The 17,978-nt window shown below is 42.3% G+C and overlaps 1 protein-coding gene across 1 annotated transcript in view; it reads right to left on the reverse strand.

Moving 5' to 3' along the window:
- Nucleotides 1–17,978, reverse strand: part of WDR27 (WD repeat domain 27) — a 295,727-nt gene that overhangs the window by 262,564 nt on the left and 15,185 nt on the right. The window contains exons 4-7 of the mRNA XM_063623917.1: nucleotides 6,043–6,184; nucleotides 4,039–4,163; nucleotides 1,431–1,544; nucleotides 586–637 (exon numbers count right to left, since the gene is read on the reverse strand). Of these exons, the coding sequence (XP_063479987.1) occupies nucleotides 586–637; nucleotides 1,431–1,544; nucleotides 4,039–4,163; nucleotides 6,043–6,184 (433 nt within the window). The remainder of the gene's footprint in view (nucleotides 1–585; nucleotides 638–1,430; nucleotides 1,545–4,038; nucleotides 4,164–6,042; nucleotides 6,185–17,978) is intronic.

The following is a 17,978-nucleotide window of genomic DNA, read 5'->3' on the forward strand; positions in this document are numbered from 1 at the left end:
ACACGGGAGAGGTGCTGGGACGTCGCAGGCCGCTCCTTATGCTGTGCTCCACGGACACCTGCACCATCAATGCTGTATCTGTGTGGCCGTGTGCCAGCTTCATTTACCAACAGAAAGCCATCTGAGGGGAGAACGCAAGGACCCTGGCATTCACGAGCTGCACACGTGCTCAGTACCTGACCATGAGGCCAGGTGTGGCACATACCCACGCTCACGCTGGATGGACAGGGCAGTCCTGGCCCTACCAACACCGCTGGTTCTGGGACATGTTTCTACAGAGAGCAGAGGGCTCGCCTTCCCTCGGTGCTCAGGCATTTTATCTGACAGCAAACATGCTTTAGTCTTCCAAAACAGAAAGGCCCAGACTCCAAGCATACATTTAATTTTAAGTGAAAAACATCAAGGACATTCACTGTTAAGTGAATCCTCTCCTTGTGTGGATGGGAGTGAAGGGCCGTAAGTCTGAGATTGCCTCATTCAGATCCACTCGAATGTCACGGCTCCATCTTATGCCCCGTTATATGCTCTAGAAAAAGTGGGTTACACACAGCCTATTTACAGGAAACAAGAAAGTTTTAAATTTACCTGATAACACAGATGAACTGTATATTAATGATCCTGTACAATGATCCCAGACCTTTGGATAAACACAGGATTCTTTAGAAGAGGTAACAACGTTGCCATTATTGCAACAGGTAAGGCTAACAGTACTATTCAATATCAGATTAGTCAACATAAATGATTATCTAAAACAGAAAACAATAAAATGAGCACAAAAATAATAAAAATGGAGCAACACAATAAAATATGTCAGAATCAAAAAGAAAAAAATAACATCACTTCCATAAATAAACCCCTGGTGGATTTGAAGAATTGGAAACAAAAATGAAACAAGGTTAAAAACAGTTCCCAGGCACTTGGTCAACGCTGCCAAGATAGAGGCACCAAGCGGAAACTGTAGCAGTCTACACCCTGTCAGGTCAGGTGCACACTTGCTGGTCAGGTCTACACTGTCAGGTGCACACTGATGTCAGCTGGATAGAAACTGAATTCGCATTCCATTTTCTTCTAGAGCCTCATTTCGTGCTGACTGAACCTTCCACCCCAGGACTGGCTCTTCTGCTCTGGGCCTGGGAAATGCCGTGGAGAAGAATTCGTGCTTGGGCGCTCCCAGGCCCTGAATGCAGCTGTGGGAAATCCAGGGCCGCAGAGCCGTCCTGTCAGGAATCCAAGCCCAGCCAGCAGCCCTGGCAAAACATCCGGGCTTGGTGTTTCTATGGAAATCAGGATAGCGGGCGCCTTGCAGAAGTGGGGCAGAAACAACATCACTCAGGCAGCAGTGGCCGTGAAGCAACCGCACAGCTCCCGTCACCACAGGTCTTTCCACAGCACATGCCACGTGGGAACGCCGTCCAGCGTCCATCCCTCACCTTAAAGCCTCTGTCCTCGGACACCGAGATGAGGGTGCCTGCTCGCCAGGGACAGAACTCCACCGCAGTCACCGGGCCCAGGTGGCCCTGCAGCTCGGCCCGGACAGCCTGAGTCTGAGAGAATGTGTGCAGGAAGGTCGGTGGTGGAACTTTGTGGTGGTTATTAACATCAGGACATTCTATGTATGTCATAGAAAATAGCTGCTATTAAAATAAAGCCCCTATTATTCCTCTTTTCAAGTTGGAACTCTGTATATAAACCAAGGGTGAAAAGTCAGATGTCTGAGCTAAGAGGAAAGCTCAGGCCACAGGCACAGTCTCAGCAGTGCTAAAAGGCGACGCTGACTGGAGCTAACCCTGAGCGAATTAGGAAGCTGGCGTCTCCTCAGGAATCCTGTATCCCCACCAGCTGCCCCATGCATCCGCCCTGAGGCTCCCTGCCTGTAACTCAGAATGTACTGTTCTGCGTTCCCAATCCCTCAGCATCTGTTCTCCACCTGGGGCTTCCTACAAGACAAGATGGTGCGGCAATAGGCGCTCATGAGTTACCCTTTCCTCCTGAAGTCCCTAAATCCTCTGACAGCCAAGACAGCACCCCAGAAGTCAGCGTCACAAGCTGGAGACACACAGGGCTTCCCGTTTATATGGAAATCAGGCTTGAACAGCATGACTGAGTAATGAGAGCATCGGGGGTTCCTAAAGGTCACAGTCATCGCCCCGAGAATAACCCCAGGGGACTCCAGGCGTGAAGTGCTGGGCACTCTTCTTGAATTTTACAGCACTCCATTTAAATAAGACAAATATCCCTTAATACACATGCAGAAAAAATAAACATGTATATATATGGTGACTTAACTTACAAATAGACATTTAACTCTGGAAGACTTTCTTTAGTAACACAACATATCGCCATCAATAAATACAACTTAGAATACTGAGTATATTACGCCAGTTACCATCAGATTGTTAAAAATAAAAGGCAACACTATATAACCTGTGTAGGAATAGGGAGAGTTATGAGACTGAGTGTTATGAAATATACATTTTCATTTTCTCCAATTTCTATAAAATAAAGCTAGTCCATCGTCTATGATATGAATAACATTATATCCTGAAAAATATTTAAGTTATTTCCTTTTGACATTTTATGTTGATTAAAAAGTGCCTTTTACCAGAAAGTGCTCAGTATTCATTTGAAGTCTTTCAAATCAAATAGTATAAACTGTTGACTTGCTGAGTATGCTGTTAAAAGAATGTGAGTTCTTCATGGACTCACGTGGCAACCATTCCCCATGTCTGAAAGTCATTCTCCCTGAGTGAAGTGTCTTTCAATTGACACGCCTGCTGCTAAGGAAGCGTGGGGAGGATCTCACGGAATACACAGCATCTGCAGCAGGCACCTGCTTACTCACCTGCTGTGTGCCCGACTCAGGGGTGTGGCTCCGACCTGACCCCAGGCTTATTGTTCTCTCCATCTGGGACCCAGTATCTTCCTTCAAACACTAACAGTTTTCTGCTTCTTCCTAATTCACTTTGGTTTTCCTTTTCCTGACACAACAATGTTAATTCTTTGCACATTAATGGTAGTTTTGTTGTAAATGGTGGGGTGGCCTAATGTTAATCTATCTATCACAGGATGTTTACAACAAAACATGAAATACTTACAGCTCAAACACCAACATATCCAGAAAGCTTTCACAGACAGACTAGAAATAGTGTGAAGCCCTTTACCTAACTCCTAGATAATTCCCATCATCTCTCTGTGGCTTAACTCATGATGTGAACTTTTTAAATTTATGAGCCTTAATTTCATAATTAGTCCAAAAATAGTTTGAAGACACAAATGTCTTCTCTCCCAAAATGCCTATTACACACGAGGCCCATGAGAACCAATTAATATTCCATGCCTAACATCCTTCCTCGCCTATGTTTATTAAGTGGCTATCAAAAGAAAAGCTATGCGGGCAAACAGCTTTGTCGGCCATGTTGACAAAACGACCCCAGGCCTGGGGTCCTCTCCAAAGTCAGGCTTGGGCAGAGCAACAATTCAGAGAAAACAGAAGTCCTCCTTCGTGTTCCCTTAGATTTCCACTTCCTGATTTGTAACACTGCTTTCTAACACTGCAATGGGGCAGCTGACTGTTCTAGTCACACACGAGGTTGAAATCACACAGGCAGGAAGAGGTGACACATTTCCTTAAACTAACCCTGGTGACAAAATGGCTGCGAAAAGTCTGATTCCTGATGAAAAGAACATTTTGATAGAAGATATAAACAAAAGCGCTATGCTAGGAAGGATGCCTACAATCAGGGAATATCTGAGAAATAAAAGTTTTGCAGAACATGTTTCTCTAAAGTCATACCTGATACCCAGATTCCATAGAGTTTTAATATTTATATAAATATTACTATCTGATACCAGTGGTTTTCCAGTTGCAAGATAAAGATATGATTTTATAAAAGTAAACTAAATTGCAGATACAGCTTAAAAAAAAAAAAAAAAACGAGTACAGAAAAAAATAAAAGACCACTGGGCAAGGTCCCAGAACCTGGGAAGCCCCATCAGCTAAGCCCTTCCGCGAAACCTGCGTGTGAATTTCAATCTTACCTCAATATCCAGCATGAATATTTTGTTTCCAGCACACACGGCGACAACATGATCATCTGGGCTCAACTGTAAACACAGCACCTTTCCCAAAAGCGAGCCCATGACAGTCCCTCGAGGGACCAGCCCTAGAGTAAGTTTCACCATTAGTGCCAGTTTACCAAATGCATTCAGCATTACATTAATCTGAGAAAAGTACTGAGAATGTAACCCTCTATTCTAAAATTACTGAGAGAATGACAATGAGCTTTGATGTGATTTTGATTCTTTAAGAATATCAAAAATACTGGATATACAGAAGTCTTCTGAAAACCTGAGGAATGCAGCACTTCCTGCAGAGAATCTCAGCATCGAAACAGGAAGATGTCTTTCTCTGGAGGCTGCAGTACCCGTGCAGTGAGAGTCACGCACATCAAACTGCATGTTTCGATGCTTCTCACCCACATCCAACCCCATGTCCACCCTCATGTCTAGGTTCAGCTAACACTGGTTGGAAGGAAAGGTGTAGGGGCCTATCCAACCCAGGCCTCCAGGGACTAAGCAATGTCAGGACACCCACAAGCAGCCAGGAGGTTCCCAAGACCCAGACAACATGTGCAGCAGCTGCAGCCTGATGCAGAGCCCGTCATGCAATCCACAAAAGTGAAGGAAAATATGGCGGGCAAGGTCATCTGGTCCTAGTGTGCACCATGGACCTACCACCAGCAAAATGCAGATATACTCCACCCAGAGCCTGTGAGAGACACACGTGCTCATGTCCCACAGCCACCCAGTCTAGAGAGAGACACGTGCTCATGTCCCACAGCCACCAAGTCTAGAGAGAGACACGTGCTCATGTCCCACAGCCACCAAGTCTAGAGAGAGACACGTGCTCATGTCCCACAGCCACCCAGTCTAGAGAGAGACACGTGCTCATGTCCCACAGCCACCAAGTCTAGAGAGAGACACGTGCTCATGTCCCACAGCCACCTGGAGCCTAGAGAGACACACGTGCTCATGTCCCACAGCCACCAAGTCTAGAGAGAGACACGTGCTCATGTCCCACAGCCACCTGGAGCCTAGAGAGACACACGTGCTCATGTCCCACAGGCACCCAGTCTAGAGAGAGACACGTGCTCATGTCCCACAGGCACCCGGAGCCTAGAGAGACACACGTGTTCATGTCCCACAACCACCCAGCCTAGAGAGAGACACGTGCTCATGTCCCTACATAGAATACATAGATTTATAGTCTCTTTGCATTTATGTTTTAATGTAATCCTCTAACTTCTCTACATAATTGCACAAAACTCAAATTCCTTCATGTGGTCCCCACCTAACTTTTCGACTTCCTCAGATGACACTCGCCTAACATCAGCATGCTCCAAGCACACAGGCAGGTTCTCACTCTTCCCAAGGCCTTGGCACATTCGTCCCTTCTCACCCTCACCCCACATGCCCCTCCCTGAGATCCTGCTTCTCAAAGTGCTCCCACGCATGTGCACGTTGCCCTGGCCTCATCTGCCTTCTCCTCTGCACACTCACAATTCACAGCCACTCAGTCGCTGGCTTACACAGTGTCTCTCTCAAACTCTGAGCTGTGACTTCCACAGGATTTGGGACCAAGCCCTTCCTATTCACCACTGTGTCTCCAGCCTGAAATACAGGTGCTCAAGACACCTTGCTGTGCCAGAAAAGAATAATTCAACTTTCCTACATGTTTTCAGGTTGATACAAAATGGACAGTTCTTAAAATAAAAAGGGACATAAGATCAAAACCAATGAGTCTGTAAGATCAGCATAACACACAGCAAAGGTCAGTGAGTCCCAATGGCCCAGGGCCCTTCCCATATAAAGCACCCTGCTTGCATGCCTGGTTTCAGGTAAAGGGAATACAAAATTATCCCAAATCCCCCCGAGGGATTGGTGTTACCCAAGGGAAACACCCCTCGGGTGGTACCAAGTATACTGAAGGATGAGTTATTCCTTTTGTAGGTTTTTAAAAACATGTTTTAGATTTTCATTTACCTTGAAGTACTTTCTCTCTACATTCATCCAGGTTCCACATTATAACATAATCCAGTGATGCCGAGCAGATTAGAAGTGGGTTCACTTTATTTCCAAAAGCTATAGCAGTAACTGGCTGATGGTGTCCTCGTAGGATTAGAAGCTGGGAAAATGTAACAAAAATAAAACACAGATTATAGACATTTAAAAATAAGAGTATAACAACATAACTTCAAACCTAAGAAATTAAAAGATTGAGTTTTTCAAATACATTTATCTTATATATTCATTGTTAATTCATTTGTTAAAATCCCTGCTATGTACTACTAAATTATTCTCTCAAGTTAACCATTTCACTGCTATTCACTGTCACACACACTAATAAAGGGATGTGTGAGGGATGGGTTACCTCGTTCTTCCATTTCTTTATCACTTATTAGTTAACCAAATATAGAACATGTCTCCACTAACTGCCAGAAGAGGTAACAGCTGAGCTGAAAACTGAAGAATGAGGGGTAGACAAGAGGAGGGGAGCACTGAGGTCCCTGGGAAAACAAGACATGGGTAAGAAACTGCTGGGACAAGCCAAGGAGAGAGAGGAGGCTGGAGAAAGGTGAGGCCCAGGTGTGGGGACCTTGGCAACTACACAAGGAGTGTTGATAGCACTCTAGGAAATTAAAATCCAACAAAAAATGCACAGTCAGAATAATACAGTGACTAGATTTGTTTTCCAGGAATAAAACATCACTACAAGTATGGAGCAGATGAGTGTTGGGGTACACTGGGCTGGAGAGACAGACAGGAATGCATGAAAACACTCAAGGGAAAGCCAATAAAGACCTGGACTAAGGTAGTGACGATGGAAATGGAGAGAAGATGATGACTGAAGATTCCATGACCAATGGATATGGAGGGATGGAGGGAAAAACAAAAGCAAAGGGATAGGGTTTGACGTTAAAAGCCTGGGTGAATGATGTCTCAAGAACAAAGGGAAAATGGGATGGGACTGGGGGTCTGTAGTAAGTTGAGATGCTTACGAGGTGATGTTAAATAGACAACAGGCAGTTTAATATTAGAAATATCACCGGAGAATTCCACTTCTAGTAAAGGCAAGATACGTCACCTCATCAGTACCAACCCTACTGATGAGAATTACAAGAAAAACTGGACAAAATTAAATGTATATATATATACGCACACATATATATACAAACATACACACATATATGTATACACACAGAGAGACACACATTTTGAAGGCATCAGAAAGCAACCAAGTCGTTGAAGAATTATGATAACAAGATTATAGGGAAGAAAAAAACTGAGGGAAGTGACCCCAGATGCTGGGGTCACTTATCCCATAAAGATATCAACTATAAAGACAATTTTCTGACAATCCCACTAAAGGCAGCTGAGGAGCTGAGATCCATTAAGGGCACAAAAATGGTGTAATTAAATGAGTGATCTTCAGGGACACAAACAGAACTATCATATTGGGAGAAGGGCAAAGATTTTGGTCACCTTACAAAGTAATTTTGTGATACAGCTGATTGCCTTAATGTTGAGAACTCTACAATTTTTTCCCATAAAGAAATATGAATGGATTTTAGTAAATGTCTGCCTAGAATACAATCTACTAAGGTGAGAGGGATGGGCATGCTGCTAAACCCCCTAGGCTTAGAATGGGAACCCCAAAAAAGACAAAATCCAAGGAGTAAAGATGAACTGTAAATAAAACAACCCTCATAAGAACTGACACCCAGCTATGAATTGTCTTAACACCTGACCAGCTTAGGGTAATCTAAGACTGCCAGTGCCCTGAGCATGACTGGCTACCAGAAGCTAACATAAATTTGATTTGGAAGAATATAAGAATCCAGAGTATCAAATCAGCTATACTTTTTTTTCATATACAAAATCCAGCAATCTAAAAAACAACCAAGTATTCAAGGAGACAAGACCATTTAGTCAAAAGCAAAGAAAAATAAAGAATAGAGAAATGCAATGCCTACAAGTCATCCAGATAGACTTGAAACCAAACTAAAACTGATCCAAATGTTAGAATTACTAGACAAGAACATTCAAACCATTATTAAAACATTTTCCATCTGTTCAAAAGTTAAGTAGAGGCATAGAAGATATTTAAAAGTCCCAAATCTAACTTCTGGAGATGAAAACTAGAATTAGATAAAATTTTAAAAAACACTTAGTGGGATTAACTGCATATTAGATGTTGCTGAGGAAAATATTGGTAAATTTAAAGACAAAGCAATAGAAGTTATATAAAAATGAAAGAGAGAAAAAAATACATTCATAACTATGAAAGAGTATCAGTGAGCTGCGGGAAACTTCACATAACCTGACATACATGTAAGCAGGGTTCACAACATTTGGGAGGGGGGAATGTTTGAAGAAATAATGGCTGAAAATTTTCCAAATTTTTATGAAAACCATAAACCCGTAGAACCCCAGTGATAAAGTTTGGATGTCCCCTCTTTCATGTGCGTCCATGTGAAGAGACCACCAAACAGGCTTTGTGTGAGCAATAAAGCTTTTAATCACCTGGGTACAGGTGGGCTGAGTCCGAAAAGAGAGTCAGCGAAGGGAGACGGGGTGGGGTTTTATAGGATTTGGGTACGTAAAGGAAAAAGGGGGGTTGTTCTCTGGTGGGCAGGAGTGGGGGTCACAAGGTACTCAGTGGGGGAGGTTTTGAGCCAGGATGAGCCAGGAGAAGGAATTTCACAAGACAATGTCATCACTTAAGGCAGGGACAGGCCACTTTCACTTCTTTTGTGGTGGAATGTCATCAGTTAAGGCAGGAACCGGCCACCTGGATGTGTACATGCAGGTCACAGGGGATGCGATGGCTTAGCTTGGGCTCAGAGGCCTGACACCCTCCAAATCCCATGTTGAGATGTAATCCCCAGTGTTGGCGGTAGGGCCTACTGGGAGGTGTATGGGTCATGGGGGCAGATCCCTCATGGCGTGGTGCCATCCTCACCATGGTGAGTTCTGAGATCTGGTCATTTAGAAGTGTGTGGTACCTCCCCCCACCCCTTGCTCCTGTTTTTGCCATATGACATGCCTGTTTCCCCTTTGCCTTCCACCGTGATTGTAAGGTTCCTGAGGCCCTCACCAGAAGCCAAGCATTTGTTGGTGCCATGCTTGTGTGACGAAAGAGTCGAACTCTGTAAAATGTTTGAAGAGATTTATTCTGAGCCAAATATGAGTGACCATGGTCCATGACACAGCCCTCAGGAGGTCCGGAGAACATGCACCCAACGTGGTTGAGGTACAGCTTGGTTTTATGTACTTTAGGGAGGCATGAGACATCAATCAAATACACTTAAGAAATACATTGGTTTCGTTCAGAAAGGCGGGACAACTCAAAAGCTGGGGCTTCCAGGCTATAGGTAAATTTAAACATTTACTGGTTGACGGTTGAGTTTATCTAAAGATCTGAGATCGACAGAAAGGAATGTTCAGATTAAGATAAAGGATTGTGGATACCATGTTTTATTGTGCAGAGGAAGCTCTCAGATAGACTTGAGAGAGAGCAGGCTGTAAAATTTTTCTTATCGGACATTAAGGATACCTGGCTCTTACTTGATTATCTCCTGGATCTGGGAAGGAATGAAGGAAAACAAAGCGGAAAGGGGATTCTCTATAGAATGTGGATTTTTCCCACAAGAGACTCTGCAGGGCAATTTCAAGGTATGGCAAGGAAATATATTTTGGGGTTGAATATTTTTTCCTTATCTCATAATGTTATGCCAGAGTCAGATTGAAAAGTCAGTCATGATATACAGGGTCAAATAAAACCCATCTAATCACAATTTATGGTTTGTAGGGCATGACTCCCTAGGCCCCTTAGGTAGGAATTTGGGCAAGATAAAAAATCAGAGTTTAGTCCTCACTTGTACAGCCTGCAGAACCATGAGCCAATTACATCTCTTTTCTTTATAAATTACCCAGTCTCAGGTATTTCGTTATACCTCAGGACTAAACTCTGACCTTTTTCTTCTGTCCAAATTCCTATCTAAGAGGCTTAAGGATTCACACACTAAAAACCATAAAGTCTCATCAGAGGGTTTTATTTAACCCTATATAACGTGGCTTACCTTCCAACCTAACTCTGGCATAACATCACATGACAGATAAAGAAGGGAATTAAAATATGTTAACTCCAATTATGTTTCTTTACCATATCTTGACATAGGCCTGCGAAGCTGTCTCTTGTGGGGGAAATCTACATTCTGCAGAAGATCCCCTTTCCTTTGTAGGCCTTTTTCCTGATCCAGAAGAGTATCCACTAAGACTCTGGCACTTTTTAAGTCTAATAAATATTTACAATCTATTCTCTCTGAAGCCTGCCACCTGGAGGCTTCTTATGTATATTGGGGACCTTGGTCTCCACAATCCCTTATGTTAACCCAGACATTCCTTCTGTTGAGTCTAGGTCTTTAGATAATAACACTTTCAACCAACTGCAATTTAGAAAATTATTGAATCCACCTATGACCTGGAAGCCCCCACTTTGAACTGTCCCACCTTTCTGGACCTAAGCAATGTACATATTACACGTATTGATTGATGTCTTATGTCTCCTTAAATTGTATAAATCCAAGCTGTAGCCTGACCATTAGGCACATGTTCTCAGGACCTCAAGACTGTGCCTCGGGCCACTGGTCGCTCGTATTTGACTCCGAATAAATCTCTTCAAATATTTTACAGACTTTGATGCTTTCATTGACATAGTAATTCATGAAAGGCCTAATACAGAAAATCGGTACCAAGAAGTGGGGCATTGCTATAAAGATACCTAAAAATGTGGAAGTGGCTTTGGACCTCAGTAACCAGCAGAAGTTGGAAGAGTTTGGAGGGCTCAGAAGAAGACAAGACGCTGAGGGAAACTTTGGAACTTCTTAGAGACCAGTTAAATGGCTGTGACCAAAACACTGATAGTGGTAAAGACAGTGAAGTCTAGGCTGAGGAAGTCTCAGATGGAAATGAACTTGCTGGGACTGGAGCAAAGGTCACTCTTGTTATGCCACAGCAAAGAGCTTGGCTGCATTCTGTTCATGCCCTAGGGCTCTGTGGAAGCTTAAACTTGAGAGTGATGGCCTAGGGTACCTGAAGGAAGAAATTTCTTATCAGCAAAGCATGTAAGATGTCTCCTGGCTGCTTCTAACAACCTACAATCATATACAGGAGCAAAGAAATGTCGTAAAGTTGGAATTTATATTTAAAAGGAAAGCAGAGCATAAAAGTTCAGAAAATTTGCAGCCCAGCCATGTGGCAAAAAGAAAGCGTTTTTGGTGAGAGGAATTCAAGCAGGCTGTGGAGCAACCATTTACTTAAGATATTTGTATAACTAAAAAAAGAACCAAAGGCTGACAGCCAAGGCAATGGGAAAGGCCTCCAAGACATTCCAGATATCTCCAAGGCAGTCCCTCCTATTACAGGCCCTGAAGCCCAGGAGGAAAGAATGGTTTTGCCAGCCAGGGCCTGCTGCCTCACACAGCCTCAGGACACTGCTCCCCTCTCCAGCTCTGGCCTCAGCGCAGAGGACCCCAGATACAGCTTGGGCTGCTCTTTCAGAGGGTGCAAGCCACAGGCCTTGGTGGTTTCCATGTGGTATTAAGCCTGCGGGTGCACAGAGTATAAGAGTAAAGGAGGCTTAGCAGCCTCCAGCTAGGTTTCAGAGGATTTGTGAGAATGCCTGGGTGCCAAGGCAGAAGCCTGCTGCAGGAGTGGAGCCTTCACAGAGAGCTTCTACTAGGGCAGTGCCAAGGGGAAATGTGGAGTTGGAACCCCCACACAGAGTCCCCACTGAGGCACTGCCTACTAGAGCTGTGAGAAGAGGGGCACCATCATCCAGACCCTAGAATGGCAGATATTCCAGCAGCTTGCACCCTGCTTCTAGAATAGCTGCAGGTACTCAACCACCAGTGAAAGCAGCCACAAGGGCTGAACCTTGCAAAGCCACAGGGACAGAGCTGCCCCAGGCCTTGGGAGTCCACCCTTTGCACCAGTGTGCCCTGGATGTGGGACACAGAGTCAATGGAAATAATTTTGGAGCTTTATGATTTAATGACTGTCCTGCTGGGTTTCAGACTTGCATGGGGCCTATAGCCCCTCTCTTTTGGCCAGTTTTTCCCTTTGGAAATGGGAGTATTTACCCAATGCCTATAATCCCTTTGTATATTGGGAGTAAATAATTTGTTTTTTTATTTTACAGGCTCATAGGTGGAAGGAACTTGCCTTGTCTCAGATGAAACTTTGGACTTAGGACTTGGGACTTTTGATTGAGTTGATGCTGGAACAAATTAAGGATGAGGATTAAGCTCTGATTTTTTTTTATCTTGCCCAAATTCCTTTCTAAGGGGTCTGGGGAGTCATGCCTTACCAACCATAAATTCTCATCAGATGAGTTTTATTTGACCCTTTCTATCGTGGCTTACTTTCCAATCTGACTCTGGCATAACAAGGAAGAAAATCAAAATGTTTTACCTCAAAATATATTTCCTTGCCATACCTTGAAATTGTCCTGCAAAGTCTCTTGTGGTAAAAATCCACATTCTGTAGAGAAACCCCTTTCCCCTTTGTTTTCCTTCCTTCCTTTCCAGATCCAGGAGATAATCAACTAAGAGCCAGGCATCCTTTTAAGTCCAAAAAGAAACAATTTACAACCTGCTCTCTCTGAAGTCTGCTATCTGAGAGCTTACTCTGCACAGTAAAACTTGGTCTCCACAATCCTTTACCTTAACCTGAACATTCCTTTCTATCGATCTCAGACCTTTAGATAAACTCAACCAATTGTCAACCAGAAAATGTTTAAATTTACCTATAGCCTGGAAGCCCCTGCTTTGAGTGGTCTCGCCTTTCTGAATGAAATCAATGTATTTCCTAAGTGTATTTGATTGATGTCTTATGCCTCCCTGAAATATATAAAATGAAGCTGTGCCCTGACCACCTTGGGCTCATGTTCTCAGGACCTCCTGAGGGCTATGTCACGGGCCATGGTCACTCATACTTGGCTCAAAATAAATCTCTTAAAATATTTTACAGAGTTTGACTCTTTTTGTCAACAAGACTTTGGGGGACTGTTGGAAAGACATGATTGTATTTTGCAATGTGAGAAGGACATGAGATTTAGGGGACCAGGGGTAGAATGATATAGTTTGCATGTCCCCTGCAAATCTCATGTGGAGATGTAATCTCCAGTGTTGGAGGTGGGGTCTGGTGGGAGGTGTTTGGGTCATGCCGGCTGATCCCTCATGGCTTAATGCTGTCCTCACCACAGTGAGTGAGTTCTCATGAAATCTGGTCATTTAAAAATATATGGCACCTCTTCCTGACCACTTGTTCCTGTTTTCACCCTGTGAAGTACCTGCTCCCCCTTCACCTTCTGCCATGACTGTAAGGTTCCTGCAGTCCTAATTAAAAGCAAAGCACACGTTGGTGCCATGCTTGTACAGTCTGCAGAACCATGAGCCAATTAAATTTCTTTTCTTTATAAATTATCCAGTCTCAGGTATTTCTTTATAGCAATGCAAAAATGGCCTAATACATACAAGAGTAAGAAATATGAAGAAAAATACGCCAAAACATAGCATGATCAAATTGTTCAAAATTGGTCATATAGAAAGTTTTAAAGGCAGCCAGACAAAAATAACCGATTGTATACATGAGAACAAAGATAAAGATAATAACAGAATTCTCATTGAAATGATAGAAGAGCAACATATTAAAAACCTGAAGAAAAATCTGTCAAACTAGCATTCTCTACTCAATATAAATGCCTTTCAAAAACAAGGCAAAACAAAAACTTTTTTAAACACACAAAGGCTGAAGTAATTTATCACCATATTTGCACTGAAACATATGTTAAATAAAATACTTCAGGCAGAAGGAAAATGCTACCAGATGGAAACATGCATGTACACAAAGGAATGAAGAGCACCAAAAATATAATTACGTGGGTAGATGTGCAAGATATTTTTCTTTCTTAAATTTAAGAGCCTTAAAATTAAAAAAGAAAAGGCCAAGTGCAGTGGCTCATGCCTGTAATCCAAGTACTTTGGGAGGCCGAGGAGGGTGTATCACGAGGTTAGGAGATCAAGACCATCCTAGCAAACATGGTGAAACCCTGTCTCTACTAAAACTACAAAAAAAAAAAAAAAAAAATTAGCCAGGCATGGTGGCTCACACCTGTGGTCCCAGCTATTCAGGAGGCGGAGGGCAAGAGAATCGCTTGAACCTGGGAGGTGGAGGTTGCAGTGAGCCAAGATTGCACCACTGCACTCCAGCCTGGGCGACAGAGCAAGACTCCATCCCAAAAGAAAAAAGAAGACATTTTTCTTATTGTTTAAATATCTCTAAAAGATCCCTGAATGTTTAACAAAAGTAATAATGGATTGTCAGATTTGTAGCATATGCAAAAGTAAAATGTATGACAACAAAAACATAAAGGTTGTGAGAGAGGAAATGAAAGATATACAATGCTAACATTAATGAAAATAGAAAGTAGTCAAAGAAGATTTCAGAGCAAGAATATTACCAGGGATCAAAAAACAGTATCACTTTATAATAAATGAAGTCAGTTCAAGAGGACATAAAATATACTAAACACATATGTGCTTAATAACAGAGTTTCAAAATACATAAAGTAAAAACTAATGGAAGATAGATAAGTTCACACAGTCATAGATTTCAATATGCCTCTTTCAATAACTGATTGAACAACTGGACATGAAATCATCAAGAATACAGAAGACTTGAAGAACACTATTAGCCACCTCAACCTAACTGACATTTATAAAACAAAAGACACAAACACAATTATTCCTAATAGTGTTACTTGCAATAGTCAAAAACTAAAAATAACCTAAATTCCCACCAACAGGAGAATGTATAAAGTATAATATATCCAGACAATGAATATTACTCAATAATAAAGAAGAATGAACTACTGAATGCAATAACATGGATCTCAATTATCCTGAGTGAAGAAAGCCAAACAAAATGAGTAAATATCAGACATCACCAAGCTGGTGAAATAGAAGCTAACCCACTCATATCCCCTGACAATAACAAAAATTCTGCACCCATTCATGGTCCAAAGTCTCTCTACAGGAGCCTCAGAATTCAGGTAGAAGTTGTGAAACCCCAGTGGAGCCAAGATCCTAGAAGGCCATTTTGAGAGTTCAGACCCACACCTAGGTGGCTGATACACTAAGCGTGCTCTCAGCTTCAAGCTCAGAAATGGCCCAGTCCTCCAAGGGGCTTGGCTACCACCTCATTTGGCCTTGAGCGTGATGGCACCCCTGCCCCAAGAAGAAATACTTCTGGGCTGTCCAATGTCCCCGAGTCTCCAATAAAGGCCTGACAAACAGTCTCACAGGCTGCCCATGGTAAGCATGCTCCCAGGCCCAACAAACAGCTATGTGCCCATGTCTCAGACTCAACAAAAAGACCCATGAGTTGCCTTTGGAGGCACACCACCAAGCGAGCTGAGCAGCCCTGTTCCCATGTCCTGGGCCTACAACAGCCCTGTGTCCACACCCAGGAGACATGCCCCCAGGTCAGCCAAGCAGCCATGTGCCCACATCCCAAGCCAGAGGAACAGCCTCACTGGACACCCTAGCAGACATGAACTGAGGCCAGCCAATAAGCTGTGTGACTATGTCCTGGGACTGAGAAGCAGCCCTGTGGGTTTCCCCCAGCAGATATGCTCTCAGACAAACCCAGCAGCTATGTGCCCACTTATAAAGCCAGAGAAACAGCTCTGTGGGCCATCCCTAATGGGCATTCCCGCAGCCAGCTGAGCAGCCTTGTGCCTATGTCCAATGCTGGAGAAACAGCCCCAGGAGCTGCCCCAGCAGATATGTCCCTATGCTGGCCAAGCAACCATGTGCCCATGCTCCTGGCCACAATAACATCCCTGTGGCCCCAACCCCAGCAAGCCAGACCCCAAGTTGGCTGACCCTATGTGTACATGTGTACCCCCAACCTGAGTAATACCAGGTGAACCCATCCTTGGCAAAGCTACACAACCATCACCACGAATTCTCTTAGTCAAGGCCATTGAGAAACTCATAAATGTCACTAGTGTGGATTACAACAGAAGAAACCACACGGATACTACACTACTACATCCACCTAGAACCAAGACCAAAAGACCCCACTAAACTGACACCCCAGGACACATTCATACAAATAAATCCCTATGAAACGTGCTCCATATAATTGGAAGGTGCAACTTTCCCATCAGATGCTCTTAAATCAATGTCAGGACATATCAACCATGAAAATCAAAGAAAAAAAAAAGCCAAAAACAAACAACAAAAAAAAGTCACCTCCAAAGGAAAACAACAATTTTCCAGTAACAGACACCAATCATAAGAAAATATATGAAATGTTGGAAAAAGAATTCAAAATAATAATTTTAAGGAAATTCATTGAGATTCAAGAGAATACAGATAGACAATTCAACAAAATCAGGAAAACAATCCATGATCTGAATGAGAAATTCAACAAAGAAATATATATTATTTTAAAAAGAACCAAAGAGAAATCCTAGAGTTAAAGAATTCAGTGAATAAAACTTAAAAACATAATTGAGAGCTTTAACAAGTAGATTAAGCAACTAGGCTTGATCAAGCTGAAGAAAGAATTTCTGAACTTGAAGACAGGACTTTTGAAATAATACCAGCAGACAAAAAAAAGAATAGAGAATAAAAAAGAATAAAGCCTATGTGATTTCTGAGACATCATTAAGCAAATAAATATTCATAATATGGGCATTCTAGCAGAAGAAGATAAAGAAGAAGGTGAGGAAAACATATTTAATAAATCATAGCAGAGAACGCCTCAAGTCTTGGGAAAGAGATGGAAATCCAGGTCCAGGAAGCTTGAATAACCAAATAGTTTCAATCCCAATAGGTCCTTTTAAAGGTACGTAACAGTCAAATTGTCAAAACCCAAAGACAAAGAAAAAATTAAAGCAGCAAGAGTAAAGCATCAAGTCACACATAAGGGAACCTCTATTTGACTAAGCATATTTTTCAGCAGAAACCTTACAGTTCAGGAGAGAATTGGTTGCTATATTCAAAGTACTGAAAGAAAATAAACTTCCAGCCAAGAATATTATACCCAGCAAAGCTATTTTTAAGAAATGAAGGACAAATTAAATCTTCAGAGACAAAGAAAACTCAACAAATTCATCACCACTAGACTGGTCTTATAAGAAATGCTCAAGGGAGTCTTTTACCTGGAAGTAGAATGATGATAACCACCGTCATGAAAACATGGAAGACTATAAAACTCCCTGGTAGAACCAATACACAAAGGAGAAAGACAAAGGAATCAAATCTATAGAAAACCACCCAACTGAAAAAATAAACAGTAAAAGAAGAAGTAAGGAACAAAAGATACACAACTAGAAAACAATCAGTAAAATGACAGGAATGAGTCCTTACCTATCAATAACCCTGAATGTAAATAAATAACATTCCCTATTAGAAGATATAGACTGGCTGAATAAACAGAAAAATATGACCCAACTATATGTGGACTACAAGAAACTCATTACACACATAGTCTTAAAGTGAAGGGATGGAAAAATATATTTCACACAAATGGAAACCAAAAGCAAGCAGGAGTAGCTATACTTACATCAGATAAAACGGACATCAAGTTAAAAGCTATACAAAGAGACAAGTAATTACATTATATAATAACGCACTCCCATATTTACTGCAGCACTATCACAACAGCCAAGATATGGAATCAACCTAAGTGTCCATCCACAGATAAATGGATAAAGAAATGTGGTATATATACACAATGGAATACTATTCTGCCATAAAAAGACTGAAATCCTGTCATTTGCAGCAACATGGATGGAACTGGAGGTCATTATGTTAAATGAAATAAGCCAGGCACAGAAAGAC

The sequence above is a fragment of the Symphalangus syndactylus genome, chromosome 2, assembly GCF_028878055.3.
Source record: "Symphalangus syndactylus isolate Jambi chromosome 2, NHGRI_mSymSyn1-v2.1_pri, whole genome shotgun sequence".
NCBI classification, from domain to species: Eukaryota; Metazoa; Chordata; class Mammalia; order Primates; family Hylobatidae; genus Symphalangus; species Symphalangus syndactylus.